Source organism: Hylobates moloch, unplaced genomic scaffold (genome assembly GCF_009828535.3).
Source record: "Hylobates moloch isolate HMO894 unplaced genomic scaffold, HMol_V3 SCAFFOLD_15, whole genome shotgun sequence".
Taxonomy (NCBI): domain Eukaryota; kingdom Metazoa; phylum Chordata; class Mammalia; order Primates; family Hylobatidae; genus Hylobates; species Hylobates moloch.
Window position 1 is genome coordinate 49229341 of NW_026652290.1, and position 15007 is coordinate 49244347.

General features: G+C 57.4%; 1 protein-coding gene across 1 annotated transcript in view; it reads right to left on the reverse strand.

Annotated features, from left to right (window-relative positions):
• Positions 1-1053: 1053 nt before the first annotated feature.
• Positions 1054-15007, reverse strand: part of TBC1D28 (TBC1 domain family member 28) — a 14054-nt gene continuing 100 nt past the window's right edge. The window contains 9 exon segments of the mRNA XM_058428112.1: positions 1054-3446; positions 5430-5579; positions 5990-8892; positions 8895-8982; positions 9300-9422; positions 9951-10007; positions 10463-10478; positions 12256-12338; positions 12515-15007. The exon segment at positions 12515-15007 is cut by the window's right edge and continues 100 nt beyond it. Of these exon segments, the coding sequence (XP_058284095.1) occupies positions 8807-8892; positions 8895-8982; positions 9300-9422; positions 9951-10007; positions 10463-10478; positions 12256-12338; positions 12515-12697 (636 nt within the window). The 5' untranslated portion in view covers positions 12698-15007 and the 3' untranslated portion in view covers positions 1054-3446; positions 5430-5579; positions 5990-8806.

Below are 15007 nucleotides of genomic sequence, written 5' to 3' on the forward strand. Positions count from 1 at the left end.
GATGTTTTCCTCTAAGGGGAAGCAAAGCGAGTGTGTGTGCACTCGTGCAGAATAGAGTTTGGGCCACTCATTTGATTTCTTTGTAGATTTTATTCTCGTATTTTTTCCAATAAGAAACCCCATAACTAATGACTTCAGAGAGGCTCTTCCTAGTGTATTTTTAAGAGGAGAGGCAGTATTAATAGTTCCAGCCGCATGGCAGGTGGCCCTCTGTGACCCGTCACAGTGAACAGCAAGCTCTTGGGGCCCTCTTAGGCTTGCGCTTTGAGGCTCCTGCCTGCCCTGGTGGTTCTGGGGTCCCCCAGGTTACCAGGCCTGAGGCTTCTGAACATCCCCTAAACACAGCCTAACTTCCCAACAGTCTCCTTCCCCTTGGGGAGTCTCCAAAAGGAGTTTTTTTTTTTTTTTTTTGGAGACAGAATCTCGCTCTGTCACCCAGGCTGGAGTGCAGTGGTGTGATCTCAGCTCACCCAAGTAGCTGGGAATACAGGAGTATGCCACCATGCCCAGCTAATTTTTTAGTAAAAACAGGGTTTCACCATGTTGGCCAGGCTGGCCTCAAACTCCTGGTCTCAAGTGACCCACCCACATGTTGGCCTCCCAAAGAGCTAGGATTACAGGCATGAGCCACCCCTGCCCAGCCTGATGGTTGCTCTGAAATAGCCAGAGAGCTGGGATGCAGTATAGAGCTGTTCGTTTCCCAGTGCTGCCTTGAGCCTGGGTTAGATCTTCTCCTGATGCCAATCCAGGCCTTTTGTTTCAAAGTTTCTCTTGGGGTCTCATGGGACCTTGGCTTCTCCCACAGCATAGTCCCACAGCCTGGCCCCAGAGTGGTGCCCTCCTGAGGTACTCAGAGGTGTGTGGTGTTGATAGTTGGTGGGGGCAGCTCTTAGGGCCACATTAGGGGAGGAGGAGGAGGAGGAGGAGTGACACAGCTCCTCATAATGAGAGGGGAAAGGAAAGGGTAAACATCTTGGTAAATAAAGTCTCCAACCACAGCACAGTCATTGGAATTTGTTTCTTAATTTTTATTTTCAAACTTACGGTCAATGAAACAGTCACTTAAATTGTCAAAAGAACAGCAATTTTACAAATGAAAAGCATACACACCAAGCCATATCATGAACCAAAATAAAATTTGAAGGCCCACCACCTCCCCTGTGACCATCTAAATGTGTCACACACATTTGGACCAGAGTGACTCCATCTTGAATAAGGTCCAGGTAAAATAAGTCTGACACCTACTGGGCTGCATTTGCAGAAGGTTACGCATACTTAGTCGTAGGATAAGATAGGAGGTCAGCACAAGATACAGGTCATAAAGATCTTGCTGATAAAATAAGATGCAGTAAAGAAGCTGGCCAAAACCCGCCAAAACCAAGATGGGGATGAAAGTGACCTCTGGTTGTCCTCTTGCTCATTATACACTAATTACAATGCATTGGCATGCTAAAAGGCACTCCCACCAGGGCCATGACCATTTACAAATGCCATGGCAACATCCAGAAGTTACTCTCTATGGTCTTGTCAATGAAGAAGAGTCAAACTCTGTAAAATGTTTGAAGAGATTTATTCTGTGCCAAATATGAGTGACCATGGTCCGGTCCGGGACACAGCCCTCAGGAGATTGTGAGAACATGTACCAAGGTGGTCGTGGTGCAGCTTGGTTTTACACATTTTAGAGAGACTTGAGACACTTTATTCTGAAAACTGTCCAGTTCTCCTTTTATTGACACAAGCAGTCAAAGAGAGGGTGGCAGGAGGGAAAACAGCAGCCAGGGCAGACCGACCTGGATGGGGCGCCCTGGTCACAAGTAATGCCATGTAGGCTGCCATGATGGCGATAGGTAGAGCCGGCAAGTCTGTGTCCAGGTAGGGGCTTCCTACAGTGAAGGCTGATCTCAGTCCCCTCCACAGTGTGGGCAGCCTGCCCACAGGCAGCCCGCCGCTCCTCCTGGGAAATGGTGCTGGCCCAGGAATCCACAGCAAGTCTCTCATCAGATGGGGTGCTCAGCAATGGTGAGGCGGGTGTGCAGCAGGCAGGGCCTCGAAGCCTCCGGGTGGCATATTGGCATATGAAGCCAGGGCACCCGGGACACTTTTGGGCTGGGCTCCAGAGATCAGACTGCCTGCACTGCGGCGATGAGGCTGGGAAGAGGCAGCAGTGTTCACAGCTATTGGCCCCGTTGAGCCAGCCCTCCACATCCTCATTACTGCATGGGCTCCCATCTTGCTCAGGTTCTCTGATGTGAATCCTTACAGCATCAGGGCTCCCAGTGCCCTGGTCCCCTGTGTGGTCACCTTGGGAGCCCGTGGTGCCTCTGGTGCCCCTCTCCTCCTAGGACTCGAGTTGAAGCCAGGAACCTCTGGGCCTGGGATTCACAGGTGGGGTCAGAGGCCCCAGGGCACACTGCTGGCTGGCTGGCTGGGGCCGCGGGAACCCTATGCTTAGCCTTCCCTCCAGAGGCCTTGATGGGACCAAGCTCCCCTGAATGGGATTTTCCAAGGCCCAGAACCAAGGTCCAGCAGCCATCTGGGGCTGCAAGGAAGCTGGGCGGGTGCCACCTGGGCTCCTTCCATGCCACATTCTTCTACTGAGGGGCATCGCAGGCAGGTGCCGCCTTGTTGCTGGGGTGTCTCCTGACCTGCCTCCTCTGTCATAAGCCTGGGCAGGGCTTGGTGTCAGGGTCCCAGTGGGCTTGGTAGGCCAGGGCCATCCTATGGTTTCAGGGCTGTCCAGGTAAGATGTTGAAGTGACAGGGGCCCAGTAGCCCTGTTCAAAATTGTAGTAGGGAGGCCGGGCGCGGTGGCTCATGCCTGTAAGCACTTTGGGAGGCCAAGGCGGGTGGATCATGAGGTCAGGAGATCAAGACCATCCTGGCTAACACGGTGAAACCCCATCTCTACTAAAAATACAAAAAATTAGCCGGGCGTGGTGGCGGGCGCCTGTAGTCCCAGCTACTAGGGAGGCTGAGGTAGGAGAATGGCGTGAACCTGGGAGGCGGAGCTTGCAGTGAGCCAAGATCGTGCCACTGCACTCCAGCCTGGGCAACAGAGCAAGACTCCGTCTCAAAAAAAAAAAAAATTGTAGTAGGGAAACCATGGATCCCAGCATCCAGGTCTGTGTGGAGGTGTGGCATAGAGTCCCAGCACAGGTATTTTTATGTAATACGAGGCCTGACCTCACCGGGAAACAGGCTGGCCACATCTTGATCCTCTGGGCCACCCAGAGAGCAGCCTGCTGCCCTGGGTTCTGGGGAAGCCCCTTTGTGCTGCGGGGTCTTGGCCTCGGCCATGGAGACAACCCTGTCAGGCCAGGCTGGGGGAGGACAAGGCTTTTGTCCCAGGAAGGAGCTGAGCTGGTGGGCTGGGCAGGGCCAATCTGTCCCCCTCACAGAGGGGCCCAATGCCAGGAGACACCCTCGAGGACTCTTGCTTGAGTTCTCCTGAAAAAAAAGAAACAGACATGGTCGGCATCTTCACCAAGCTCATTGGGTCCCTTCAGGGCTGGGCGACACAGGCCTGGGTCTCTGGAGTCCTCGGGGTCCCTGACACTGAGGATGCCCCCACAGGCTGCTGATCTCAGGGCGAGGATTGTGTGCAGTCTAGGGTCAGGGAGCTTTCAGGGAACCTCAGGTTGCTCCTGAAATGGCCCCCAGGGTTCAGGCTGGCTCAGGGCTTCCTGCCTCATGCCCTCACCTCAGGGCTCTTTGGCAGCCCCAACTCAGAACTCAAGTGGGAGGGACCTGCACTGTCACCCAGCCCCCTTGCCACCACACATGGGGGCCTGTCTCAGAGCATGAGAAGGCCCCGGGCATGGGTTCCCCTCTGCCCTCCAGGCTGTTCACCCCATGCCAGGGCTGGACCAATCCCATGCCCAGCTGAACTCTTGGTTCTGGCTCTGGGTTAGGGCTTCCTCTATCCTGTGCCTGAATCCTCTTGGGTCAGGGGCACTGATTCTCTTGTCTCCCTGGCTTGTTGTGAAGGGGTGGCCTGCCCCTCCACACCTGTGGGTATTTCTAGTCGGGTGGGATGAGAGACTGAGAAAAGAAAGAAGACACAGAGACAAAGTATACAGAAACAACAGTGGGTCCAGGGGACTGGCACTGAGCACACCAAGGACCTGCACCGGCACTGGCCTCTGAGTTCCCTCAGTTTTTATTGATGATTATTTTCATTATTTCAGCAAAAAGGAATGTAGTAGGAGAGCAGGATGATAATAAGGAGAAGGTCAACAAAAAACATGTGAGCAAAAGAATCTATATCATAATAAATTCAAGGGAAGGTACTATGCCTGGACGTGCACGTAGGCCAGATTTAAGTTTCTCTCCACCCAAACATCTCAGCAGAGTAAAGAATAACAATGCAGCATTACTGCAAACATGTCTCGCCTCCCACCATAGGGCAGCTTTTCCCCTATCTCAGAGTTGAACAAATGTACAATCGGGTTTTACACCGAGACATTCAGTTCCCAGGGGCAGGCAGGAGACAGTGGCCTTCCTCCATCTCAGCTGCAAGAGGCTTTCCTCTTTTGCTAATCCACCTCAGCACAGACCCTTTACGGGTGTCGGGCTGGGGAACAGTCAGGTCTTTCTCATCCCACGAGGCCATATTTTAGACTATCACATGGGGAGAAACCTTGGACAACACCCCGCTTTCAAGGGCAGAGGTCCCTGCAGCTTTCCACAGTGCATTGTGCCCCTGGTTTATTGAGACTAGAGAATGGCAATGACCCTTACCAAGTATACTGCTTGTAAACATTTTGTTAACAAGGCACGTCCTGCACAGCCCTAGATCCCTTAAACCTTGATTTTATACAACACATGTTTTTGTGAGCTCCAAGTTGGGTCAAAGTGAGTGGCTGGGTCAAAGTGGCTGGGGCAAAGCTACAAATTAACAACATCTAAGCAAAGCAATTGTTTAAAGTACAGGTCTTTTTCAAAATGGAGTCTCTTATGTCTTCCCTTTCTACATAGACACAGTGACAGTCTGATCTCTCTTTCTTTTCCCTGCATGTTGTCTTGACATCCTTGGAGGGGCACTCAGGAATGAGGGGTCCCTGCTGCTCTCTGAGGCTGCTTGGAGGTGGGGGTGGGGGCTTCCACAGCTGGGTCTGACTGCCCCAGTGTCCCTCAGGGCCCTTCAAGGAGAGGAGGACAATGTGGAAAGTGGCGGAGGGGTGTTTTGGGGTCCTGCCCATGGCCCCTGCCTGTCCACACAGCATTCCAGCACACACACACACACACACACACTCAGCGCCTGCCCTGAGGAGTGGCAGACCCATTTGACTTTCTTAGAGTAGAGGAGGAAGAGGAGGAAGAACAGGTGCAGGAGGAAGGCCAGGTAGGAGGGCTGATGGGGCCAGGGCACCCCCCACCATTGACTGCCCCAGAGGGTGACTCGGGAGGGGACCTCGTGCTGGAGCCCACCTGGGGGTGGCAGGTCCTGGTGTTTTTTTGTGAGTTCCTTCATAGAGGTTTGAAGGTTCATGAGGACCGTGTTGTCCTCCAGGGCCCAGCTCTGAGAGAGTCACTCCTGAAACTCCCAGGCGGTACTCCAGGAAAGCTTCATGAGGCGCTCTAGGGAGAGGGTGGGCATCAGGCCAGGAGGGTTCCCTGGGAGGGGTCAGTGCCCGTACCCCCGTTTCCACCAGAGCTACCTCCCACTGGGTGGTGCTGGGTCCTTTTTGGCCACCCTGGGGTCGAGCTGTGCACAGGAGGCCACAGCTGGGGGAGGCCGGGCAGGGAAGTGCTCACCACACTCCTGACCCTCATCTGGATCATGTGGGGAGTGGGCTCAGTGTCATCATGCCTTGCTCAGCCCACCAGGCCAGGCCCTCTACTCGGATGGAGCAGAGAGTCGTGACAGTGTGAGGACGCTTCCCTCAGGCCAGCCGAGGTCTGTTCCACGTGTTCCCCTGGGCACCCCCAGGCACATGGGACTTACCCCTGTGTATTTTGAATGATGCATGCGCCATGGCTGTCAGTACCTGCTTGCCCTCCAAGATGAGCACATCCCACAGTTGCAGGGTGAGCCCAAAGGATTTCTGTGGGGACAGCAGGTGTGGGAGAACCTGGCCTTTCCAGGCTGGGGCCGGTGGCCTGAGCAGGACCCATTGGGGTTTCAGTCCCCTGGAGTGCTGAGGACTCCTCTCCATGGGATGAAACCCCTCCATGAGGCTGCAGTCAGACAAGGTCCTACAGCTCCTCATGGGGGACTCATCTCAGCAGTGAGGTGGCTTCTGGAAGAAGGGGCTTCCTGAGGACTTGGGGCTTCCTGGGGCCCTCCGAGTTGGGTCCTGACCCAGTCTGCCCATGAGGCTGGGCCTGAGCCCTGGCCTCTGCCGTGGGATGCCCCCTCTCAGGCAGAGCCTGGTTTATGTGCCCTGCAGGGAACTGCCTGTGCCTCCTGCAGGCTGGAGGGGATCTGAGTCCTCCTGGGGGAGCTCAACTCCTGGGCTAGGGGTACCGGGCACTGCGGGACAGGAGGGTCCCTGGGCTGGGGTCTCCCTGTGCCTCCTTATCCCATCAAGGAAACACCGGAGGAGCCTAGTCAGCATGGAACCTTCAATGCACAGCCTTTCCTTGCCCTGAAGGGAGGAGCAGAGGTGCTCAGGGCCCCCTGGGCTGCCCTGAAGTCCTCCCACTTCCAGGCCCCTCTGTAGATCCTTCCTCAAGAAGCAGAAGCCAGGGTGGTGGCCAGGGCGCCAACACCTGCCCCATGCACGGATGCCCAGTGGACATACTTCCCTTAGCCCTGCTCAGCCAGAGCTTGACCCTGGTCCCAGCGCCTCTGTCTCCTTCAGGATAGGAAAAGGAAACCCAACTCTGAACCCATGGAGAATCCCCATCGCAGGTCAGGCTGTGGTTGGGACTTGGCCTCTTTTCAGCTCTGTGAGAGGCTAGAGCCTCCCGTGGCCTGTGGGGCCCAGGGCCTATGGGGAGGAGCAGAGGGTGTCATCCACTCACCAGCTGTCTCACGATCTTCAGGAAGGACTTGTGCAGCACTTTCTCCTGGTGCGATAGGAGCCTCTGAATCTGGGCAGTATTTGGGCTGTAGAACACTGAGAAGCTGCCGACCCATCACCCCATCAGAGCCCACGCCCAAGATGTGGAGGCATCAGCTGGAAGAGCTGGGCAAGATGGGGGACCCCGGACCTCGAGGCCTCCCTCCCTCCCATCTGGTGACCCCATCACGTGGCCTCCGCCCTGGGGAGGAGGGCCCTGGCTGGAGGCGCTGCCCGGTGGCATCCTGGGTTGAGGTGCCAGGAGGGCAGCATGCCTTTGACACCATGAGGTAGGGCTGAGGCAGGCAGGTGCTAGCGGGGAGACCAGGGTGGGAGCTGAGGGCTGTGTGGCCATCTCCTGGATGTGGGATCAGGCTGGGGGACATGGGATGGGCAGTCATTGCCATCTTGGCTTCATCGGCCCATCCATAGGAAGGGAGGATGGCTGGGAGCGCAGTCAGCTGGGAGGCAGGAGGACACTCAGGGAGGTGAGTGGCGCCTGCACAAAGTCGGGGCTGGCTTCGGGCAACAGAGGGTGGCCAGGAAAAGGTATCAATGCTCTCTGATGTTAGGGATGAAAGGTGTCTGACTTGAGGTTTGAGGGTCCATGTCCAGACCCAGGCTGCTGTGGGACCTCAGCAGGGACATCCTGGAGGCTCCAAACAAGCTGGGATACAAGGAAAGCACCTTGACTGGAAGTTGGGATCACCGGCCACAGTGGCCGTCCCCTGGCATGACTATGTAAGGCCCCGGGGACAGCCGTCCACCTACCCTGCAGGGAGTGCCTCTCACCGGCCAGCAGCTGAGCCAGCACCCAGAAAGCATCTTCCTCCAGCAGATACAGGAGGAGGATGGCAGTGATGCGGCTCAGGTCCCTGTGGTAGCCCACCTGCTGCAAGAGCCGGAGTCACCATAGAAGGATGTCACCTGGGAGGGCTGAGGCCACCTGGGAGGACTCACATCACCAGAGATGGCAGAGATCCTTGGGGACACCTGCCACAGGCCCCCAGGGATTTGGGCTGGGCATGAGGACTGAGCAGGTCACATGTGACTCAGCTGACAAGGAGCCTGGGGGACTCCTGCAGTGAACATCTAAGCTCACATGGCCCTAAAGGGCACAGTCAGGGATTGTTCATGCCCTCTCCCCTGGGCCAGGCTGGGGAGGCCACTATGCCTGGCCCAGAGCAGCACCTGTGAAGTGCACCCACCACGAGGGCAGGCGGCAGGGCGCTGACCACCACACAAAGGGTCCTGCGACAGCTCAAGGGCTGCCTGTCTGGCACAGGAGGGCGGCTGGGTCCAGACCCCATGTGGCAGCCCATGGAGTTGGCTCAGCAGCTCTCCCTGCCTGGAATGGTCTGGAAAGTGGCGGCCGAGCAGGAACAGCCACCTGGGTGACCCCCTCCCTGTCTGCTGCACTCCTACGGGGTTCAGGCAAAGGGGAAATTGGATCTCTGTCTGGTTTCTGGTGAAGAAGAGGCTTCCTCAGGATGCAAACTCATTTCATGACAAGAGCCTGGCCCATCAGGCACCTCAGCAACTTGTCAAACCTGTCTCCTGCCAGGACCATCTGCCTGCACCCCTGCCAAGCTCCTGGGCTTTGGGGCAATGCCAGGAGGGGAAGGTCATTTCTTCATCTGAGACATGGTGGTCGGGTCCAGGTGACACCAGGAGTCTGGGCTTCAACCATTTTCTGTCTCAGTTTGACCCCTTGAGCCTCCCCCTTGCTTGGGTGTCCATGCCGGCAAGTGAGCTTGAGTCCTGCCTACTACGTCCTGGTGGGTCACAAACACTGAATTTTCAAGAAGTGCCGACACCCCCGAGAGGCACCCATGCCTGTGAGTATGGGCACATGGCCCGGGAATATCGCTGCCCGGGAATACTCTAAACATCTTGTGGTTCTGCAGGGTGTGGCTGACATCTACCTTGATGCGGTGGATGACTCTGGAGGACCTCTTGCCCTTTTCCTTCATGACCTGTAGGGCAGGGCCAAGAGGAGGAAGCAGCCTCAGAACAGACAAAAGACTCCCTGCCCCTGACAGCAGTCATCCCACAGTCAGCACTTCTGGAAGGAAGGGAGGAAGTTTTCCTTCTGCAGAAAGTTCCTTTTTTGCCTTGTTTCTGAAGCCAGGGAGGGTCAGCCCAGCCCAGCACACCTGTGGTGCCTGTGTCACTGTCTGTGCCTAGTATGTGCATCTGACCACAGCCCCCACCCCCAACCCGGGCTTGACATTCCTTCCGGCTGGAGTCCTGGGCTCCTGACACAGCCTGGCCTATTTATCCTGCCCTGGACGAGTGTGGGAGGGCCTTACCTTGTATTTCCTGGGTTCTGGGACTTGACTTTTTCAATGTCTAGCAGGAGTGATCACGCCCGGCCTCATACCAGGGGAATGCCTTTGTACATGCTTCGAGACAGCTACAGACAGAAGAACACTCCAGTGAGACAGGATGTGTAGTGACTTGGGGAGGAAAGCCAGTAAACAGGCCTGCTGTCCTGTGGTGGGGATAGAGTGCCACCCATCTGCTGAGAGGCAGATGGTGCCAGGTCATGGCCATGGGCGCCTGTCTCCTGACTCTGCAGAGAGCAGTCACAGAGGCCACTCCCTCCCCACGTTACCTTCTTTTTCTTTTGAGATGAAGTCTCGCTCTTGTCGCCCAGGCTGGAGTGCAGTGGCGCGATCTTGGCTCACTGTAACCTCCACTGCCTGGGTTCAAGCAATTCTTGTGCCTCAGCCTCCTGAGTAGCTGGGATTACAGGCACCCGCCACCGTGCCCAGCTAATTTTTGCATGTTTAGTAGAGACGGGTTTCACCATATTGGCCAGGATGGTCTCGAACTCCTGACCTCAGGTGATCCACCCACCTCAGCCTCCCAAAGTGCTGGGGTTACAGGCCTGAGCCACCAGGCCCAGCCGCCATGTTACCTTGTTGCTGTTCTATTTTGGCCAGTCTCCAAGCATCTTCAGCCACTTGTCAGTACATTTTATTTCCTGACATCTTTGCTGTCAAATGAGCCATGATGGAGTTAGTGGAGCTGCCAGGCCTCCGGCAGCGGCCCGTGGATGCTGGGTCCTGGGCTTTGGGGCCCTGAAGGAGTCAGGAAAGAGCAGACCCCAGGGGCTGAGACCCTCTGAACTGGAGCTGGTGGTCTGGACTGGTGATACCAGGACACACCATCCTCAGGCCACAGACACCCCGAGTTTTGGTCAGGCCCCGCCCTTTAGCTGGGGACTTGGTGCAAACAGGCAGTGACCTCTGAGCCAAGACTGTGGTTCTTGATTTGGGTTTTGGTCAAACGCTCTTGGAAACAGAGTCCATCAGGAAAGGCCGCCCCTCCCAGGGACAGCCCTGGCCCACTTACCACCGCCTGGGTCCGCAGGCCACCCCCTCTGTCTCACCTACTACTCGATTCCCTGTGCCTTGACCAGTCTCCCACGCAGCAGGCACAGGCTCTTACCTTCATCTCCAGGGCACTGACGTGGGCAGCTCTGTCTCACTGTAAGGCAACCCAGACAGAGCTGAGGACCTGCCTGGGCCAGGAGCCATCCTCATCCATGAGAGGGCCCCAGCCCCCCCGCCATCCACCCTAAATCTCAGCCCGGGAGAAGGCACAGGGAAGAAAGGCAAGGGCCTCCATGTGGAGCTGATGCCCATGAGGCACCAGGACCTTGGAGAAGAGGGAGCTCGAGGCTGGCCTGGAGGGGGCCACTTGGGGCCCGTGGAGTGCCTCGGGCTGCACAATGGGGCTGCTTCTCCTGGGCTGGAGGTGACACCCTCTGTGGGAGCTGAGAAAGTCCAGTCCTGAGACAAGATGGGTGCCACCCTGGGTGGGTGGCTGAGCCCTGACAGCAGTGCCTCGTGAGTGACCACATCACCCACCAGAGTCCAGGGAGCCTGGCCTGAGAGCTGCCTAGTGCCCTGAGGACGCACCTGGGACCCATCACACCTGACACTCCCCATAGGCTTTGCAGGGTGTGACCTCCCAGCATTCACCTGCCTCTCCCTGCATCCTGGCCGCAGACCCTGCCTGTTCCCAATCTTCCCCCATCCTGCCCGCCACGGAGACTGTGACCCTCTCTCCAGCCACCCTGGCCCTTCCAGGACCCTCTTCCTGTCAGAACCTAGGTATGAGACCCCCAGGTCTCTCACTGGGCTGCTCAGCACTGCTGGGGAGAACCGTGGGGTGACAAGGGTGACCAAGGGCCCTTCAGGCAGTGGGGCTGGCCCCACCACCCTGCCTATAGCCTCAGCTGGCTCTCAGGGCAGTCAGCCTTCAGCCCTCAGCCTCTCCCAGCCACTGCAAAAACCAGGACATGGGATGCCTGGCTGTCCTCCCCCTACTGTCCTGCCTGCCCCAACTCAGCCTCCCATCCACCCTCCGAGGTGCTGACTGAGCCAGCAGGAGGAGTCTCTGGAGGGCCACGCAGAGCTTGGGGACTGAGTCAACCCCACTGAGGGGTCCCAGGTGAGCCGCTGTTCCCTGACCACCCCATCTGTTTTCCTCCCCAGACTGTCAGCTCCACCCTGGGCCAGCTTGGTTCAGGTGCATCCCGGAAGTGGCAGGTCTCACAGGCTCACCGACCCCCCCCCCCAACACACACAACTCCAGGCTCCTCCCTCTCTCCATCCTGTGAGGCCTGAGGGGCCGGCTCCAGGCTGGGCTCCCCTTACCAGGCCCAGGTCCCTTCCCAGCACCACTCCCAGGGTCTTCAGCTACAGGCTCTGTTGCCCCCCTGGCCTCACTGTGAGATGCCCAGGACAGGCCCTACCCTTCTCCCCCAGCCTCCCAGGGTCACAGCCCTTGCAGTCCCCGTGCCCCTCCCTATAGGATGCCCTAGTGGGCCCCCTGAGCCCTTGGAGACCTGCTACACAACTGCCCACAGGCCTGGCCAGGTGTCCCCTTACCCTGTGGCCACCACCCTCAGATCTCACCAGGGCAGGCACCAAGGGGACAGGGCCAGACCCTTAGGCTGTCCCCTCCTCTCCTGCTGATGAGACCTCAGTGCTGAGAGCCCCGGGGCTGACCCAACCCCCTCTCTGTCCCACCCGCTCTCCCGAGCTCCCTAGATGGGCCTTGAGGCTCTGCCCTAACCCTGACCACAGGCTGGACTTGCAGGAGAGGCAGGAGTTCTGACCCTGGAGAGGAGATTGGCCTGAGCCAGGGAAACCTGCCCTACCCCAGAGAGACCTTTCTAAAAACAAAACCCGTCCCTGAGGTGAGACTGGTGGGTGGGGGGACAGAGGACTCACCACACAACCCAGAGGCGACTGGTGAATTTCCAGATGTTGACACGCTCATGCTCTGTGTCCACTGCTGCCCCAGCTCAGCATCTCTGTGACCCAGCAAGGGCCAGGGAGATAGGGGCAAGGTGAGGGGCTTGGGGTCCTGAGGGCATGGAGAGTCTGTCTTCACCCTGTGATCCTGGGGAGCCCAGGACCCTCTGACCAGGCTCTGACCTGTGGGGGAGGTGAGGCCCCACCTTCCTCAAGGGAGTGGCCCGACCTGTACCTGCTCATACTTAGTAATGATGATGTTTCCCTGCCCCTGGGTGGGCAGGATATCCGGGTCCTCATCCATCTCCATCCTGTGAGACAAAGTCATCCAAAGGCTCTGCTGTACCTGAGAGCTCCAGAGAACACCCGAACGGCTCCCACCAGGCCCCCAAATGCTGGCCAGACAGGTGAGCCCCATTCCACCATTGCTCCCCGAGACAAAGGGCTAAACCCAGTGTTCCCACCCATGCCCCAGTCTCTAGAGTCCCTGCTCTGGACCAGGAGTGGGCTCCTTCCTGAGGACTTGAACACAGGGGGACCTGGACAGAGAGGCCCATTGTTCCCAAATGTCCTAAGACAGACACACACTTGTGTGTTCCTTCATAGAGGGAGTTCCTTCAGGAACAACACCAGCTAAGCGGGAGGGCATGTCTCGGTTCATCAAAGACCCAACCACAATGCAGTGAGGAAGGGCAGCCGCCAAAGGTTTTATTCTCCCAGCAGGACAAACGGCATCCACCTGCTGAGGGTAAAGGGCCCACGATGGGCTGTTCCAGACACCTGGAGGCAGTTGGGGTCAGGAACCAGATGTCTCTATAGGATCAGCCTCCTGGGATCCTTCTAGGACCATGAAGATGCCCAGTTTTCTGTAGGAAGCAAGACAGTCACCCACCCCACGCTGGTGACTGCTCGGTTCTGCTCCAATTCTCTGCACTCTGGCTGGTGCAGCCGCTTCAGGAACGACACCAGCTAAGCAGGAGGGCATTTGGTTTGGGGTAAAAATGACCTATTGAATCCAAAGCAGCCTCTGTGCTCATGGAAACCCCGTCTCAGGTGGAGGACGGTGGACTCCACAATTCCCAGCTGTCGATACAGGAGGGGGCTTCGTTTTCCTGGATCACCAAGGGAAAAAACAAGAGAACTCTGGGGCCTTGGTCCTGGAGAACACCCAGGGGGACCATCCTCCTTGGGAATACTTGGGACAAAGGGAAGACAAGACCTCTAGAGGATCAGATAGAGAAGGTTCCAGTCCCCAAGCCCCTTTGACCAAGAGGGATGATCATCACCCTCCAGGCAGCTCTCTAGAGCTCCTTCATTTTCCACAACTGCCCGAGGGCAGAGGGCTCCCCACCCCACTCCCAGACGAAGGACCCCATGTGTCCAGTGGGTCCCACAGCAACCTTCAGTGAGCGCACCTCAAGTCTGAGTTGGTGAGACCTCCTCCTGTGGGGACCCAGCTTAGGGCACAGACTTGGACTGAGAATCACCCCCTCCACCCCATCAGGGTCCAGAACCCCAGGGAAATTTGGGATCTAAGGCAGGGAGGCTGCAAAGGCCAGGGCTCGAGTCTAGTACTGCACAGGGCAGGGCTGAGAGCATGTCCCAGGGTCACATCTGGGTCTCTGGGCCAGTCATCACCTGTCTGACTCTAGACATCTTACCTGTGGAATGGCTACATCTGGGGACAGGATCCACCCCACGGAGTTGCTGTGGGGATGAACGAAAAGGCCATCTACAAGGTCAGCACAGAACCTGCACCTGGCAAATGCTCAGGGATGCTGTGACTCATCCCCACTATGAATAGAGGCAAAGAGGCTCCAAGGACAAACCCCGTGTCTGAGGTCGTCCAGTGGCCAGCTGGCCAGGCCTCTGCTAGCCAGGCCCTACTGAGCAGGCCCCATGATTATTTCCCCACTGATCATATTTTCACTAAGCCCCAGTGTCCGAGTCTCTGCTCACCAGGCCCCCACTGACCCAACCCATGATGACCAAATCTCCCACTGACCATGTTCTCGATGAGGGCCCCGCTGACCAGGTCCCCACTGCCCAGGTCTCAGGGCAGCAGGGCTCAAAGTCCCCTACCCAACTGCCCAAGGGCAGAAGGCTCTTCACCCCACTCCCAGACAAGGGACCCCCTGTGTTCAGTGGGTCCCACAATGACCCTCAGTGACCGCATGTGAAGTCTGAGTTGGTGAGACCTCCCGCGGGGACCCAGCTTAGGGCACAGATTTGGATCGAGGACCACCCCCTCCACCTCACCCATAGGAGCTCTGTCCCAGTGGCTCTTCCAGGGCCAGGCTCTGCCCCATCAGGGGCTGGAACCCCGGGTGGATTTGGAATCCAGGGCAGGGAGGCCACAGAGGTCAGGGCTTGAGTCCAGCATAGCACAGGGCAGGGCTAAGAGCATGGCCCAGGGTCACATCTGGGTCCCTGGACCAGTCACTGCTTCTCTGACCCTAGACATCTCACCTGTGGAATGGATACATTAGGGGACAGCACCCACCCCCACCAGCGTCACTGTGACGACCAACAAGACGAACATCTATACCGTCAGTGCAGAACAGGCACCTACCTGGTGAGCGCTCAGGGATGACCCTCCTCGGCACCTGCCCAGAGGCCAGCACCGCCCGGTAGCGACTTTCCCAGGTCAGCAGGGAGGGAACAGAGCAGGTCACACTCACCGGAGTCTGCTGATCCAACTGTGCCTTTCACTTAAGAAAGCCTCCTC